This window comes from Vigna unguiculata, chromosome 5, assembly GCF_004118075.2.
Source record: "Vigna unguiculata cultivar IT97K-499-35 chromosome 5, ASM411807v1, whole genome shotgun sequence".
NCBI classification, from domain to species: domain Eukaryota; kingdom Viridiplantae; phylum Streptophyta; class Magnoliopsida; order Fabales; family Fabaceae; genus Vigna; species Vigna unguiculata.
The window spans coordinates 37190714-37209551 of record NC_040283.1 but is presented as its reverse complement, the minus strand read 5'-3'; the positions used below and the strand labels follow the sequence as shown (position 1 = coordinate 37209551).

The 18838-nt window shown below is 30.1% G+C and overlaps 1 protein-coding gene across 3 annotated transcripts; it reads right to left on the bottom strand.

Moving 5' to 3' along the window:
- Positions 1 to 4557: 4557 nt before the first annotated feature.
- LOC114183344 (rRNA-processing protein UTP23 homolog) lies at positions 4558 to 11142 on the bottom strand. 3 transcript variants are annotated; one of them, XM_028070342.1, is made up of 8 exons: positions 10961 to 11141; positions 10048 to 10184; positions 9217 to 9407; positions 9003 to 9083; positions 7770 to 7890; positions 5823 to 6137; positions 5122 to 5181; positions 4558 to 4835 (listed from the first exon to the last, which is right to left on the bottom strand). In XM_028070342.1, the coding sequence occupies exons 3-8, from the start codon at positions 9405 to 9407 to the stop codon at positions 4749 to 4751; spliced, it is 855 nt and encodes a 284-aa protein (XP_027926143.1). In that variant the 5' UTR covers positions 10048 to 10184; positions 10961 to 11141; the 3' UTR covers positions 4558 to 4748. The 3 variants fall into 3 exon arrangements, with proteins under 3 accessions (XP_027926143.1, XP_027926144.1, XP_027926145.1); XM_028070343.1 differs by having other exon boundaries at positions 10048 to 10168; XM_028070344.1 differs by lacking the exon at positions 10048 to 10184 and having other exon boundaries at positions 10961 to 11142.
- Between the last annotated feature and the right edge of the window lie 7696 nt (positions 11143 to 18838).

The following is an 18838-nucleotide window of genomic DNA, read 5'->3' as shown; positions in this document are numbered from 1 at the left end:
CGGTGGCGTATGAGATTGCATTGCCACCTCACTTGGAAAACCTGCATAATGTTTTCCACATATCACAGTTGAGGAAGTACGTGGCGGATCCTACTCATGTGCTGGAGCAGGATGATGTTCAGGTGCGTGAGAACCTGACTCTTGGAGTTGGATCGGTGAGAATTTTAGATTCTCAAGTCAAACAGCTCAGAGGGAAGGAGATTTGGACAGTGAAGATTCTCTGGGACGAGGTAACCCAAGAGATGACTTGGGAAATGGAAGATCTCATGAGGAAGTCCTATCCTCACCTCTTTACTGGTAAGTTCTATTTTCGAGGACGAAAACTTTTAAAGGTGGGGAAATTGTAAGACCCGGGAAAAATTAATTAATTAAATAATTAATTAATTAATAAATGCGGGAAGAAGGTGCCTTTATGGCATTAATTGTTGTTTATTGTGATGTGAAAAATTACTAGCTCAAGTGGTTGAGAGTACTTTGATTGTGTGAGAGGACTTGGGTTCGAGTCTTATGTATACCAATTTTGTGTTATTGTTTTTTTGTTAGGATATGTATGAGTATGTGATTGGTATTGTAAACTATTGTTGATTTGTGAGTATCATCAAATGTGATTTGGTATAGTGGTTGTTATGAATGTGAAGGGGTAAAGAATAAGCCTAGCAGAATGGGCAGCCAATGGGGCTGGGAATTTATCAAATAAGTAATATTGAAGAAGAAATTAAAGGCCCAAAACTCGTTTTATTTTTAATACCTATTTTAAAGGCACCTATAAAAGCCAAAAATTAGGTAAAGGGAAGGGTTTTGGCATTGCTGGAATTTGCTTGGGAGAGGAGCACGAGTTTGAGAGGGTGAACTAAGTTTTGAGGTGCAAGGGTTGAAACAAGAAAGGATTTTGAGTCAAGGGGTTCTGCCTTCACAATTGTTGAGCAATCAATCCAGGCTAGGGGAGCTGAATTGAAATTATATGCTTTTGGTCAAATTGTATGCTTGGTGTCGCAACCGGAATCGCGACGGGAAGGCGAACCGAAAAAGAAAATGGGTTTTTAAAAAAAGATTTGGGAGTCGCCACCATAGTTATTCTGGAAAACTATGCAAAACCATAAAGATAAGACAAGTCTGCGAAAAACCATATTTTGGATTCGGGAATCGGTTACGCGTAGGGAAGGTGTTAGCACCCTACTGCGCCCGCCCGAGGGCGGTACCTTTAATTAAAAATGCAAAGTTGATGTGGTTTTCAAAATATTAATTTTCCCCAAAATAATAAGACAAAAATATTAAAAAGAAACAAAAAAAACATTTTTTTTTTAATTTTTTGAGCCCGACAAGGATTTGACCTTGGTCCTACGTATTCTCATTAAAAATGAGAAATCAGGGTTACGTAGTTCTTTAAAAAAGATATTTGAAAAACAATTGAGAAAAAAAGATTTGATTTTTTTTAGAGGTGAACCTGACAAGGACTGACCTTGCTCCTACGTATCTCACAAGGGAGAATCAAGGATCACGTAGTTCTTAAAAAGATATTTTGTTTAAAACGTTAATGTTTTTATATTTTGAAATTTCATATATTTTTTGGTGTTTTTGAATCATTTGAAAACAGGTGTCATACGATGCGAACGATCGGACAGACACTAAAAGAAAAAGAAAACTATTTTTTGATATTTTCAAATTATTTGGAAGAAAGTGTCACACGACGCGAGCGGCCGGACAGACACAATAAAAATGAAAGAGAACCTTTTTTATTTTTCTATATTTTAATTTTTATGATTTTTAAATATGTTTGTTTTCCTTTTTTAAAATAAATAAATAAATAAATAAATTTATAAAAGGATGAAATTATTTAAGAAGAATAAAAGTGGGAAACAAAAAAGTGTGTGACTTTCCTTTTATTTAGTATTTAAGAATGGTAATATGATTTTAAATTAATCTAGTTTACCTTAGTGTGTTTTTGTTGTGGTGTTGGTATTCGCTTGCTATGATTGTATATTTCATGAGAGCAAAAGGTATTGTAAGGCTTGAAAAGGAGCAACACTGAGGCTACCATGGGATCTCTACTAGTTAAACAATGATAGCTTAAATAGAGGTAAAAATGTTTTGTACTAGTTTGATCATTCTCTTCTCTTTGAAATAATGTTTAAAATTCATTTACTATGGAGGAGTGTACACTATATGATTAATTTTCTATCTATACATGTGTACTTAATAGCTTTATGTAATAACCTTTTTATAGTGATTATTTGCTATAATTGGGTAATTACACACCTGTCAATCAAACAAAAATACTTAGGGTGTGTTTGAATTACAATTAGAAGATTTAAGTCTAGTTGAATAAAATTAAAAATCTCATTCAATGAAAGAGTTGTATGGTTTTGTTTTGAAAACATCCTATGTTTGGAGCTCAATGAAACAGAACAAAAATTTGTCAAACATCATTTATATCATTTGTGACTTACAATACAAAGTAAACTTGAGTTTGTGCTCCCAAATTAAAAACCTAACGCACACTTAGGGTGTGTTCTTTTGTGTAGATGGATTTGAGGGAGAGTGTGAAGATGGATTTGAGTGGATAAATATGTGTTTTTTGAGTGGATTTAAAGGGTAAAATGAGTGGATTTGGATATAAATTTTATGAAAGTTAGTGAGAGATTTGATTGATGTGATAGATAAAATAAATTGTGAAAATAGATAGATTTTGAAAGTTACCAAAATACCCTTGATGAAAAAAGAGAATGATTTTGTAATTTGATGTTATAAAAATAATTAAAAATAAATAATACAAATTTTAAAAAATTTAAAATTATATAAAATTAAAATTAAAAAAATTAATTTTGTATGAATGGAAAAAAAGTTATAAAATTAAATGTGTGAAGTATATGAATCCCAATATTGTAGATGCAAACCAAAACAATATACAGAGAAGGCAAACATAATTGGAATCTTGTCTCCTCTAAACACCACCATGATTACAATAACCACTTATATTTTCAAGTGCCAACAGAAACACCCTTTGTAAGCCACAAAATGGAGAAGGTATTGCATAAACCATCACACACAAGCACTCCATCTTACCAACACAGAACCTTTACTGAGTAACTTGCTTTACCAAACTTACGTGAATCTTCAAGCTTGAACTTCGACGACGTCCACGACCAACGGACACCGTCAACAAGGGCCACCACCTTGACCAACTATGGAGCATCTAATGAACTCACAACCTGAAAGAACAAGAAACAAGTTAAAAAAATCACCACACACACACAACATCGGTTATGTAACCGGTGTTACTCTTTTCATTGCACCAGCACTGGTTACGTAACTGGTGTCACACACACGCATCACTGCACCGGTTATGTAATCGATGCACCACCCCCTCACAACCACTCACCAACACCGGTTCACTTCACTCACACTGTTGCAAAATGCCATTAAATAACACCACCACACCATTGGTTCACTTCAACCACACACCGATGCATGTTCGTATTAAACAACACCACCATTCACATGCTTGGTAAAAATAACAAGGTTAATTTGGTAAACTTACCTATAATACATTCAAATCTGAGCATATAAGAGAAGATGAAATGTGGAATGTATCCCATAAATCCGCGCCTACAAATCCATGCATATCTGCTGAAAAAAAAACAAACGCATTGCTATAAATTCGTCTGTGCGAATACACACAAACAGTGTTATACACATAAAGGAACATTGCGTTAGTCTTTGTTTGAATGATAGGATAAATTTGAAAGAGTGAAAAAGGAGGAAAATGAAGAGAAAGAGTATGAAAAGTTAAATTGCTTACATTTAAGAAGAATGATTAGATTTGAATGCAGTAAATATGTGAAAAAAATTAATTATATATTATTATATTTAAAAAGATATAAAATAAAAATGTAAAATATTTTAAAAAAAAAACAAATTAATTTTTTTTAACTAAATAAAAAGTTATATTTTAAAATAATCATATATAAATTAATTATGTTATTTGATTATTTTACATCTTCCTACAATTCTTTGTAAAGTTAAAACGAAAGTTCCTACAATTCTTTGTAAAGTTAAAACGAAAGTGAATATATTAAGGTTATCTCTTTTTTTCTGTAAATTCCTTTTTTAATTATGCTTTTTCCTATCCACACTTTTCTATCACATCTATCATATGATCTTATACTTAAAAATCATGTTTTATATATACTACTTTTTACTGTTTACGTAGAAACACGTAAACAATTTTCTATCACATCTATCATATGATCTTATACTTAAAAATCATGTTTTATATATACTACTTTTTACTATTTACGTAGAAACACATAAACAAGGTAATAATCACACATTCCCTTGCTCTGACAACAAAATCAAAATGCATAAACTCGATTATAAAAGTATAAAACTTAGGTACTTAATATAATAAAAATTTAAATATAATTAAAAATACTAAAATTTATAAGAATCTTAAAACTTAAAAGCTTTTTTATTTATTTATTAACCAAATTTTTTATTTATTTATTAACCAAAGTAGTAACTAGATAAAATCTTCTCAGCGTCAAAATTCAGGTAGAGTTCATTTAAATCAAATCAGAATCAATTAGGGTAAACTTTACCTGTTTGGAAGTACACCTCTAAGCAAACGGCAAAATTGAAAAGTATAAAATATAATATGCAAAACATGCAACTAATGTACATACACTCTTCCCTTCATGATGCAGTAAAGTCAAGAAGCTCTTCTTTTGCTAAGTATAAAATAAATCAACCTAATTGTCTCCTTCTGTCGCCATTTTCCGTTTATGTGACCTCTTTCTTTTCCTGCTTCTCTTCACTTCATTATCTCCTTTCGTTTCCTGCATAGAAGCAACCATTAATGAACTTGTAACAAATATGCGGGAAAAATGTTCATTTTCAAAAATTTCTGAGAATTGCTCGCATAACCAATACCCAGTTAAATAGGAACTATATTTGCTAAATTGTTTTATATTTTTATGTACAAAAAATTAGCATATATTATATGGTTTTAATATGAATGGCTGTGATGAACAAACGTTACACGAGTTGATGCAAAATTAAATCCAAGATTTACAAGTGTTTATGCGCTCATATTAAAAAAAAAATAGAAACTGCAAACTCTACCTTAGAAGGACCAATATTTTGACTTTTACTTTTCTTCTTGCAGGAAAGTGGGTTTGGACCCTGCAAAGTTTGAAAGCACTGTTACAAAAATACAAGGAATACTAAATAGAAATCACAAACTACTAAAAGTAATATAGCATAAGAATATATCCCAGTTATTAACATAAATAACTACTTTGGTCATCAATTTTTCCTAAAACAATGTCACCAAGATTTCCTGTTAATTAATGTCGGCATATTATCAAACTTTCCACAAATAACTTAATGTTTGAGAACACTTTGTTTTTCATTTACAAGAAATATGTCATGAAGGTGACAGGCCTAATATACGTGATAAAACCACATAATTAAACACAACGAAAATAATAGATGAAATCTTGACCATATGTTTTATTAGGACTGTGTGATTAGGCTTTTTTTCGAAATGAAAAAATACAAATAGCAGAATGTCCTTATGAACCTGATTGAATTTTATTCTAATTACAATGCTCATCAAGCACATAACATAATTCAATAAAAATATATTTTCATGGTGATAAACAAATCAATTCATTGCATTATTAATGTAACAAAGCTCTATTTGTGGGAAAATAATAGGATTCTAAAACTAAGCAAAACTTTGTTTATTTTATTCCAAAAGCCTCGTATGATAATAAAAATTGAAATTAGGAAATAGATAAAGCAAAAGCTTAAATTATAACCTTGGCTCTTTTTCTCTTGAACTGAGGTTTATCCTTGACTGCCATCGGATCCCTTGCAAAAGTATTCGCCTCTACTGCCTGAACATTTACGGTCTGATCTCCTGAATCCACATTTTCCATTGTTTCAGTAATGGAATTGTTAGGTTCCTCGTCACGCAGTCTATTCATGACCCTATCCTTCAATATCTTGTACTCTTTTTCAGTCATATGCAACCGTCCTTCTTCAGAAGTTTTAACATATTGCCGTTGAAATGCAGATGGGGATTCAAGAAAAAGAGCATTCCTCAGACCATATATTAGAGGCACACCAGGTACCTGATACAAGTATATTAGTAAGAATAGTACGTCAGAACGTGCAATTCTGTGCAGCACTATGAAAGCTTACTTTATACAAAAATAACCAAAGTTTTCAATTTTTTTTCTTTTGTTGAGAACATCACGCGGAAGGAGTGAATAAAAATCATACTTATCATTTACAAGAAAAATAGGAACCAAATGAAACACAAGTTAAAAATCAGAAATGGAAAAACATTATATAGATGCCAAGGCATGTGTTAAAGAAATTTCTATGTAACCTGATAGGAACCGAAAAATGAATAATGGACCACAAGAGCACTTGATCCAAGAAGCACAAAATCAGCCCAAAGAATGGATTGTTTATGTCAGACAGAAAAGAAGGAATTAGGAAAAGGTGGGGCATGAGTTGAGGTGGCAGAGTTTGTTACGGAGAGAGACTATAAGGCACGTTGAGTCTAGTTTTGGGGAACAGGTTTGTTTTTGGTGGAATTTTTCTGGTATGGAGATGCATTTGCTCTCTGTAAAGGAGCCTAGCTCTGGGGCATAAGAGGGCCTATCCTCTTATTGCATTATTTTTCTGTTTTGCATCCTTTAATTCCAAGAAGTTCTCCATTTCATCTATCTTTGATTGTTTTCTTTGACTGTGTTTGTTTTTTCTGGTATACAACATGACCATTCTAATTAGAAATAGCTATTTGAAATAATCAGAGTTTTCAATCTTTTTCTTATGTTGAGACCATCACAGAGGTGCATAAAAATAATATTTATATAATTTACAAGAAAAATAGGAACCAAATGAATCACAAGTAAAAGATCAGAAATGAAAAAACATTATACAGATGCCAATGCATCAAGATGTTAAAGAAATTTCTATGTAAACATTCTAATTAGAAATAGCTATTCCAAATGACTCAATGAGTAACACCAAGATGGCAGATGCTTCACACAAGGCAAGGTGATGCAACCACGCTGGATTGATTGAATGCGATTAGAAATAGGAGGGAGATATAATTGGATCAAAATATTGGAGATATTAACCAACTGAACATCTCTATCATTGAATCTGTATCAAAAAGAATAAAAGACAAGAAATGGTATATAAAGATACAAAGATGAGGCAGATGCACTAGACATGACAGTGTCTTGTTTTCCCAGACTTCAATGTATCAACCATTTTCAAAAACTTTTCATAATCTTGGGTTTAACAAGTAGTTTCACATTCAAATTGGTAGTTTGGACAAGGCAAAAATCCTTCAATTGTTATTTAATTGTCAATTAAACACTAAGCTCGTCAAAGGCAATAGCATATATCAAACAGTAGATTCAATTCCACTGGCGGCAATATTAAATTGTCGTTCAATTCAAATCCACCCCATCCCACCAACAAGGTTTTCAGATAAAAGGATTTTGGCCGGATAATAAATTTCAAAGATACTTGTAAGAGGCTACAATTAACCTAATACAAAGATAAATGTATTCTAAGTCCAATAAGAGAGACTATGATAGTTAGATATCATTCAAAAATTAGTTCAACAGTTATACAGTTTTTATTTTTCCCAAGATTATAAATTATAAAAGACAAATACTAAAATAAGAAACATATGTAACCATTGGAATCAACTTTTCAAACAAATAATATATGATGCAAACCTCTTGCAGCTTTTTTCGGAGGTCAGTGTCCTGACTAGCAACAAAGAAATGCTCAGAATTGTTTTCTCCAACAGCCTCCTTGATGCAAGCATCTGCACCCACACATTTATCATGCTCACATCTGCAAATTGGTTGGAGTAAATATCAAAGTAATGACCATTTCAACATAATACCAACACTCAATATTAAAATAACATCAAGTACTAACCCTGACCAGTTTAGGACAAATTTAAAATACACAAAAATACACCGTGGTCAAAAAGTGTAATTAATAATAAGTATTCTTCTGTATTCAAATTTTCATAAAAGCACCGCATCAATTATTTGTCTTATGGACTAAAGTTGGGTAATTAGTTTAACACTTTGAAGAGGGTGGTCAACATCCTAAGTCTCAGTTTTTGAAAGAAAGACCTAGATTGGTAATGGAATATGGCCTCCAACCTGCACTTTTAAGTAAATTTTAGGTATAGAGCAGTAAGCCGGCTCATTTGGCCTCCCAGTTTTGATGGTTAGAGATAGACAGTGAAGAAGCCTTCCCTTTGTGTCTGTCAAAATAATAGGGTTTCAAAAGGGAAGGGTGACCAGTTGGTTGTGGAAACAAATCCAAACACAGCCTCTTTACATATGCAAGAGAAAGGCTGCGTACAATTACCCTTTGACATTATGGTACTTTGGTTAATTAGTTAGGTATGGAAGGATGGAAGGATAAGGACGAAATACTATGAAATTGACATTAACTTAAATGATGTGATATATTCCAATGTAATGATGATATGACCACTAGTCCTAGAACACTAAAGGAAACAAAACATGAAATACAGAAACATAATCACCAATTCTAAGAGAAATGAGAAAATAGGAAAGTAATTCTAAAGGATAACCTAAGATAGTATAGTATAATATATTTCAAGACATTCTAATATAATTGAATAACAATTTAAGTAGTCAAGTCTTCCATCAACATGACTTACAAGTGTAAAATAGTTTAGTTACTCCAGTCCAGTCATTGTTCAGTGTATTTAATCCAAGGGTCCAGCTTGTTCCAGACACATATCTAATCTAAAATTACATCTTTGTTTAGTATCCCCTTTGCAAAACAAACATAAATTCAAATGGTTCCAATTACTTGGATTCGATTATCATTCATTTTGCAAGAAATATATTCATTGAAACAGTAAAGCTAATGAAACAATGAATCTCACATCATATGTGCTCGAACAGTGAGGTAATTACCTAGCAACTATAAGTTTATGAGCATTCTCCAGAGTCTCAGAATATGAGCTACCAAGTCGCTTCAACTCAGCCAGAACACACCTGCATCATGTCCATAAAAAACCCCAAAGGGAAATAAAAAAAACAACAAAAAGAAAACATCCAAAAAAAACAATTATATGGCATACCAACTAGAAATAAATCTTAGCTTAAACACACACAAATAGAGAGCAACCTGGTTGTGTAGAGTTTGACAGAAGCACCGAGGATATTGCCAAGTGCGATGTCAGCTGGGGTTATTCGATTCACAAGGAGGTGATGCACAAATGTTCCATCGCATAAAACCTTATAAGGCTTCCGAACACCAAAGCATGTAGTGTAAAACGTCAAAGTTTTTCTATGCCTCTTCTGCTTCTTCAATTTCATCTGCAACAACGCACAACAACAGAATCGAATCACATTGCAGAAACGGGAATTATCTCGGATACTAGACCATTAGTTTTGTAAGATTGAATGAAAGAAAAAAAAATCAAAGGTTAATATAATAAGCAAAAGGCATCAAAAGAGAAAAATTAATGTGGATGTAAACAAATCTCTAAACAAATTGGCTCGTGAGATTTAGGAAGAAGTGTGAAGAGAGAACTTCGATGGAAAACAATTTCAATTTGAGAGAGAAGAGGGAGCTGACACTAGAGTGTGAGTTGTAATAACGCCAAAATAAATGAACTAGGATAATGGAATGGAAATAGTTGGAAATGGAACCATGATGAAAGCCTAAATTATTCTGTTCAGTCAGCTTATGCCAGTCATCAAAACTAGTTATTTGAAGACCATTGGCACCAACAAAATCGTTTGTATTACAATAGCTAGCCATGAACCAAACACCACAAGTAGTCCTAAACTAACAGAAATCATTATGTGGCAACATTACGTATGAGCAACAATAATCGGAATAATAGCAACAAGGGCAAATAGGTCTAAGCTACTTGTTCTCACACAAATATGTCCATTTACCTTGTTCTTCCATCTAGAATTAATATTAAACTGTATAGAAAAAAGGACTAACCCTTAATTTTCTTGTAAAAGTTCCTCTGGTTTCTCTTGCTCTTATGTCTATCAATGTTGACCTTTTCCTCTGGACTATAAGGACAGCTACTACTACTTTCTTTCTATGATCAAGCTACACACTGCATGCCAAATCCACTGCTCAGTGTTAGAACCACTAAAACAAATAGAGCCAAAACATCACACCAGAGATAAACATATATAAATAAAGTTCACGAACTTCTTTTGAGGCCTAACCTGGCCCATTTAATAAAATTCTTGATCATGGCAATTGCAAGTATCATAATTCTTGATCAAATAGCAGTATATGATAGGCAAAATATATCAACTGTTAAAAAGGTTAAAAAGGGTCAAACTCGTTATATCAAAACCAATACATGAAAATCAAAACAACTTCATTTTAGATTTTTCTGTTATTTGAGAAATCTAATCAGCGAGACCAGTGAAGAGTGCAAATCAAATCCAAGAATCAAGAGTAGAGATCACCAAATCATGTAACTTCATTGCTTCTCTCCCCTGTGAGATTGAAGTGGTGGGAATAATGGAAAACTAAAGTTAAAACTCTACCAGAATTCAAAATCTAAGACAATGGAGATTTCGAGTCTTGCAAATGAATAACTTCAACAATTTAATTGCCGGAATCTCCACTTAAAACAGAAGAATAATATTAATTTGACTGATACAATGGAAGAATAAAAAATCTCTGATTTCTTACAACCTGCAAACAAAATTTCGCTGAAGCAAAAAAAATTAACCTTCAAAAAATCTGATTTCTTACACGGGTACACTTGAGTTTGCATAAATGTATAATAACCTTAACGTTATACGAATCAATAAAAAGCACATACTACACGACAGCTGAGACCTCGCGTCACGAAACAAAACAAAACCCTAGAAGAGGCACAATCACTCACAGAGAGCTCGGGGATGTGAGGTGACTTTGTCACGGCACGGGTCGCGGCGGACTCGGAGGTTCCGACAGAGCAGAGCGGAGACGAGCAGGGGGCGGAGTGGGCGCAAAGAAGAAACGAACGAAAGCAACCAAGTCGAGAACCGCCGTTATGGTCACGTCACGGAGGAGAGCTAAGTTTAAATTACAAACTAGTGCTATACTCGTGCGTACGCACGGGTGTTGTGTTTTTCTTTTTCTTTTAATTTTGTAAAATAAAAATATATATATTATATTTGCAGTAAATAATTATTTTATATATACCATTATATAATATAAATTTTAATATGAATAATAAATATTAAAATTAGATATTATTAAAATTAGGATGGATAAATGTAACTTTAATCTTTGTTGTTATAGATTTTAGTGGAGTAATTTAAAATTGGTTACAAATAACTTTAAATGTTTTGTTACTTTGAATAAAAATATATTATATTTTCTAATAGATTATTTTAAAATTGCTTACAAATAATTATAGATATTTTGTTAGATGGAATAATAAAAATATTATGTTTTTTTAATTGCTTACTAATAAATAAATTGGTTATAAATAATATTATGGTTATGATTATTGTGATATTTATGTATTAAAATGTCACATGGTTATTGGTTACTATAATATTTGGAGGGATATATTAATTAAAAGTTTAAATATAGTTGCAAAAGTAGGGAATTTTTTTTTTTTAATATTTTGGAATACAAAATTACAAACATAGTAAGTAATATATAAAAAAAAGATGTTTTAAGAGGGAAAAAAAACTGTTTGGTGGATTTGTGTGCATTCAGAGCAAAAGTTTAACCCTGGGTGCAAAAGGAGAAGACAATTTCATGACTGTATCAAGAAAATTGTGCACTAAAAATTTTCAAAATTCATTACCGTGATTTCATCTAGAAAAATAAGTTTATTTTAAAATTCGTTACCGTAATTTCAGCCTGTAAAAATAAGTTTGTTTGTATATAATATGAAAATACATTGGATTGGAAGACGATAGTTAATTCAATATTTGTATAATTATTGTTATATTTAAATAGAAAAATTATATTAAGTGTTATAATTATGTATAATTATATATAATATCTAAATAAATAATTTGATAATATTTAGATGTAAATTTATTTGCTTTAAATTATAAAATTATTAGTGATGTGTAATTAAACCATATAAAAGGTTGAGTGGTAGAGTTTACACTTTTCCATATAAAATGTAGACATAAGATATTTTAAGAATCCAAACAAAATAATAAGAACAATAACGATCACAATAATGATAATGATAATTATTATAATACTAATACAAAATAATAATACTATTATTAATAACATTAATATTAATAATAAAACTAATAATAATACTGAATATTTACTAATACTAATATTACAATAATACTACTAATACTAATAATAATAATTCAAATAATAATAATATTATGGATCCGGTAAAAAAGAATAATAGTATGAAAATAATTAAATAACTAATCACAGTAATAAATCATATTTATTTCAAAATAATAATAATAATAATAATAACTTTTAATAATAATGTTAATAATAATACTAATGTAATACGACTAATAATAATAAGTATTGGCTGGTATCGTACGGCTATTATTATTATTTTTTAAATTATATTAAGAAAATTAATATAATTATAAATAATATGATTTTTTTTACTAATATATAATCAAAGAATGAATGTTAGTTGTGCGTACACATAGATATATATAACTTGTAATTTAATTATATGTCTAGCCTATGAAATTATTTTTCAAAGTATACTTTGTATGAACTATATAATATTTTATGATTAGATTAGATAAATTAACGTTTTTTTTATCAACAAAGAATAAATAAATTAAAGATAAATTAAAGTTAACTCTTTCGTACCTAAATCATGTGCAAATGATCCTAAGAAAATTTCTCTGGTCAATTAAATGTCAGAAAAATTTCTTCGGTCAATTTTTATCCCGCAAAAGAAAAAACATTTTACATCCCTATCTATCTTTTAACTGTAATTATTAGTTAGAACGTCAGGAAAATACGATAATTTTGGAAAACATATGACTTTGTCACTTTTTTTAGTAAAAAATTTCTATTACGTAATTCAAATACACTTTATTGTGTTATAATTAGACCTTCATATTGTGATAAGTTTTTTTTTTTATTTTTTGTTTTTCTCTATCATGACTTTATTGTATTTTGCCATGATTTTGTTATTGTTTATTTTTTACTTTAACAAATATTTCATGTGATAATAAATGAAATATAATTTCATAATGATATTTTATTTGAGACTATAATTTTATATAATCTACTATTAAATTTAAATAAAAAATATTGTAGCAAAAACTAAATATTAAATTTAAAATTTATTTATGAATTTATAAATATTAAAATAAAAATTTAAATAGAATCAAATATGTTATCCTAATTTAACTATCAGCATTATCTATATAACTTTTGCTAAATTGGCTTCTTGACACGTCTCCTAATATATGTAAGACTATTTACGATTAATGATATATACGAATAGTTTAAACATATTAGTTTATTACTAATAACAATATTAATAATACTAATAATAATATTAATAAGGCTAATTCTAATTTCAATATTGATAATAATAACAACAATAATCACAATTGTATTAATAATAATAATAATAATAATAATAAAATACAAATAATGATTATAGTAATAATAATAATGTAAATCATGTTGGAACTCCATTGAAGTTGCGGGGAAAAACCTATGATACAACAATCCACCATATTTCAAGTCCTTCAATTATTCACCCAAGTTTATATTTTGGAAACAAAAGAATAGAGTGGGAAAACTTTCCTTAATCCTGACAAAATCTTTCACATATAGATACTTTATTTCATTCTACACCTCTTGAAAAAAAAAACATAGTTGGAACACTTTATTGTATTCGAATTTTTTTTTTATTTTTTATCTTAATTTATATTAAAATATGAATGTAATATTCTTATATTTAAATAAATAATTATGAGTAATTTTTATATAAAAACATGTAGTTATATTTTTTTTACATATTAGAGTCAGTAATATTTTATAACATATTGTTTATACATTTGACATATGATATTTTGTAACATTGTTTAAACAGTTATAGTCTTTTTGTTAACTTGGACTCCAAGTTTTATATCCCATGCTTCAATGTTTTGTAAACTCTTCTATTCTTTATTTAAACTCGATATGACATCGACATGGTATAGGATCTAGTATAGAAGCATTACACCTGAGTTATGGATCACATTCAGCAATGTCATAAATATATGTTTCACATCAAATGAGATGTAAAAAAACATAATAGAATAAAAAAAACAAAAAAATTCAAGAGGTGTGTGGTACATCATCTGCTTGCTTTCTTATCTTCTCCACAAGCTATGGTGGTGTAATTTGTTTTTGCTTGATATTTAAATGTTCATGTACCGTAGTAAGAAAGTATAAGCACCACATTCTAATGTAGTATGGGAACAGTAATTGTTCATAAACTATTTGAACTCTGAACCTGTGCACAGAGTGCAACAACCCTTACAAAGGTAAAATTTGGATTGAGTGTGTAACCTATGTCTGTCATAAAAATAAAAGAATCATTACTGAAACTTACTTTTAATTCATTATTGAGTTTTTTTTATAATATAAAAAAAATTCATAGATTCCTTTTTTATATAATAGATTACATTACGTATAATAATAATAATAATAAGATTAAAAAGTAATAGTTGGCTATGAATTTATTTGTTTTAAATTAAAAATCTGACACAATAATTGCTTAGTTGATGAGTGATGTGCAGCAAAAATTTTATTAATTCCCCACTCTTTCACTTTTTAGAGTTTATTAACTATTTACAGTTAAATAGTTTTCTTTTTCTTCTATTTATTTTACTATCTAAATAAAAAATGTCAAATAAATATAAATTTGATTTGACTTGACTTAATGAAATAAGAAAAAAATAATTTATATTTGATTTGACTTGACTTAATAAAATAAGAAAAAAATAATTATCAATCCATATTTTACATTTTAGAGTTAAGTAACATTTGATCACCAACCATTCACTGGGACATTATATTAGGAGCTAAACAAATGAGAAGAGATGTTCTTTAAATTTGATACTAAAAGAGAGAAGTGATTAAGAAAATCAAATTAGAGTCTTGATGGAAGCCGAGTTCAGTGTATCTAAAATTATATAAAAGGTGTTTTACATAGAAGTTGACTTAAAGAAAAATATGGAGGATGCATTCAAGGATCCATGTTTTAAATTTTGAAGACAATGTTATTATGAGCTTCTGAGGAACTCCCAAGGTCCTTATCATATTTCAATCTTGCATCAACATATTTCATTCATTAGTCAATTAAGAGGAAAACATTAAAAATAATAACTCTTGAAATTCATTATTACCTCAAAAAGCCAACAAATGTCTTTAGACACATATACAAAGCAACCCAAATACCAATGAAACCACCCATAGAGAAAAATATAAGCGCAGAAAAATAATGCTTAGAATTGTCACCGAAATCTAAGAGTTACCACAATTAAGCAAAGCTCTTAGTACTCATTCTATAAGGTTGAATGATATTTATCACAATACCAACACTAAAATATGGAAGAAAAACCCACCATGGAAAAGGATAAATATGCAAAATTAGAAGCTCCAAAGTTCACACCATCAAATACAAATGCTAAAGACTTAAGGATTGAGCGACTACCACAAACCGATAAAAGAACGAACAGGAAAGTGAATCTTTGTAGGTGCTGGAAAGATGGCCAAATTAATATCTGGAACATCATAATATTAGTTTTACATAACGTGCCCTCTCAAAAGATTATGATGTTTAATCATTTAAGCAAGATAAACGCGGACAACTTCATCTTCTATTATGTATGACATTTTAGAGAAAGGAAAAATGAAGTATTCACTTGTAAATTAAATAACAAAAATAGTAGTAGTAGATTAATTAAAATAGAGGTGCATGCTGAATATATAATTTCAAAAAGAGTAAAAGAAGAGAGAGCTTGTAGTTACTCTGATTCTATCACCTTTCCCGCATATGGAAGCAGCCCCAAACTCTATCTTTCTAGCTTTGAATTCATGAATACTTTATGTATACAACCGCATATTCTGTCATTACTCCATATCTGCAAAATCAAAGTTTTTAATGGAAGAACAATTATTCAATGACATCGATAGTACAACAACAACAACCTTGCGATGTTTTATATTAATCAAAGATAAAAAAAATACATTACCATTCAGACTTGTTATTAGTACTAATATAATGCTGAAGAAACTTGAGTGTGTCTGGTGTGCACATTTTGGAGTTCCACGTGTGGTTATCACCTATTACTTGTTGATACCAGTTACCATAATCAATTATCAGCACCACACACAAAAAAGAAGAAGCTAAAACCCCATAAAGTAAACTCATAATATGTTATACTAATAACCTGAAGAGAAAACTGCTTCAGTGTAGGGAAGTCAGCTTTGAAACTTGTGGCAGAAACATGTGGCATATAAAAACAAAATTGTACAATTAATTTATAGTAGTATGAGAAAGCAATGTGCTTGACTAACCAAGCAAACATGAAAGGAGAACTCCAACCCCATAAAGAGATCGGAAATTCTGTAAACTCACATGACAGGCACATGTATAAAGGAAATTCTCATTTTCTTTTTCATATAAAAAGACGTAGTAGATAAAAGGTTGAAGTGTGTATGTTTAATTGAGTGTGGATGTAGTGGAACCAAATAATATGATAACAATCATCGTTCCACATCATATTTTGGATGGAATGTTTGACATCCTAAAAAACTAAAATCACTTACATGATCCAAGAAAACAAACTATGCATTGAGCTTACAACTCTAATCCATGCCACAAGCCTTATTGCTTCATCCACCACACACTCAGATGACACCAAATATATAATATTGAAACCTATAATAAAAACCAACATACAAATTGATAAGGAGAAAACATAACTACTGAGTGATTGATGAATTACAGACACCGAAAACATAACTATAACACAATAAATCATCATTATTCCTAATCAAAATTCCATATGATTTATAAAGCATATACCTTTGACAAGTTGTATGGATTGAGATGTAGTGGGGAAGAACCCCTTTGTCTTTGCTGCCACAAAATTAAATGGGCCTCAAACATATTATCATTTGTCACATGACACAATAAACATCGAAAGAGATTGGCTCAGAGAACATAATATTAAAATAAAACTAAAAAAATGGGAAAATAATAAAAGTTAAACCTTTTTCGTCTTTTTGCATGAGAACTTTGTCTTCATCTTCGAAAACCTTCCATTTTCTCTTCAAGAAATAATCAAGGCTACCAAAATAATCAAGAAAACATAATGTTGTAATTGGAACACATTAATATATAGGATTCAAGATCAAGAAAACATAATGTTGTAATTAACTACCCTAGGATTCAAGATCATTAATGTATAGTTGACTATTCCTTTGTCATAATTAAGTTTCATTATCCACTCTAATAAAATTTCGTTTTTCATGTGCAAAAGTGTCCCATTGGAGACTCATAGTAGCTCTATAATGAATCAAAGAATTAAGTTGTTATATATTACTTAAAAATCCTAAGGTTATTGTGAATTACTACTAAGTATATAAGGCTCACAATGAATCAAAGAATTAAGTTGGTAAAGAAATTTTTCTCCTAGAAAACCAACACTGTAAGCACACACAACTCATAGAGAAAAACAAGGTTGAACTAAGACGTCAGAGTAGTATTAATTGGAGACCATAATAGAAATAGAAAATCATTGGTAAATCAATCAACCTTGTGTAGACGAAAACATGAATCAAGACATTCGCTTCACGATTGAATTTCAAATACCTAAATGAATTTTTAATATTAAAAGATGATAAAGTAAACCTAATTGGAAACCGTGGTGGAGTCATACGACAACCAAAGAAAACGTGACATGAATAATGAAGTAAAGGATTTGTTACCATGCCTTTACTCTGGAGTGGAGGGTGTAGTAGAAGAGGAAAGTGATGGAAAAAGGGAAGTAGAAGAGGTGGAAGAAAAGTCGCATTCTGCCTGTGATCCGCCATGACCCCGAACCATTACACTTATAGTACGTCAAAGCATTTGCAATAAACAAAATTACGACAAACCGTTAAAATCAAAAGATAAAGTTTCAAACAATGTCAAAATTAATGAGCTACTACACACACTAGTTGAATTAAAATAAAATCATGTCAAAATAAAATATCAAAATGGAGTATGAAGTACACTAAACCAAATGTAGTAAAAAAAAAAGTCCAAATTTCTCAAAATTTTCCCAATTTTAAACAAATAGTCCCTTTCTTCTACAAATTTAAAACAAAATAATGACACAATAGGAAACATACATTCAACCCTTTAATTACGTAAACCCATCAGCCTTAATCAATTCAAATTTAGCACCCAAAATACCCATTTCACTAAATGTATTATAAAACCTAAAACACTTACCATTAAACTTCAAACGAACACCAATGTAACCATAAACAACAGCTGCAGAAAACATTAGCACATACAGAAAAATGAAACAAAATCACAAACCCTAAAAAATCACATTTGGGAAAAGTTATAGCTAGTATTCGACCTTTCTCAACAATAAGTAGGCTTTTATTGTGATTCATCAACAAAAGCAATAAACCTTGTTGGATCCATAAACTTCAAAAATGGAAAAAAAATAATGGTATGCACCAACTTGATAGTTGATGATCTTATTGGCATCGATTAAGGCATGATAGTAGTTTTGAAGGGAATCAAACCATGATAAAA

Bases quoted from the DNA above. Each gene is read 5' to 3' on its own strand.
- LOC114183344 (XM_028070344.1), bottom strand. From the start codon at position 9,407: ATGAAATTGAAGAAGCAGAAGAGGCATAGAAAAACTTTGACGTTTTAC. The intron at 9,084-9,216 runs GTTGCTCTCTAT...GACATGATGCAG, and splicing joins GTCAAACTCTACACAACCAG to GTGTGTTCTGGCTGAGTTGA. The intron at 4,836-5,121 runs GTAGAGTTTGCA...GCTTCTATGCAG, and splicing joins AAAATATTGGTCCTTCTAAG to GAAACGAAAGGAGATAATGA.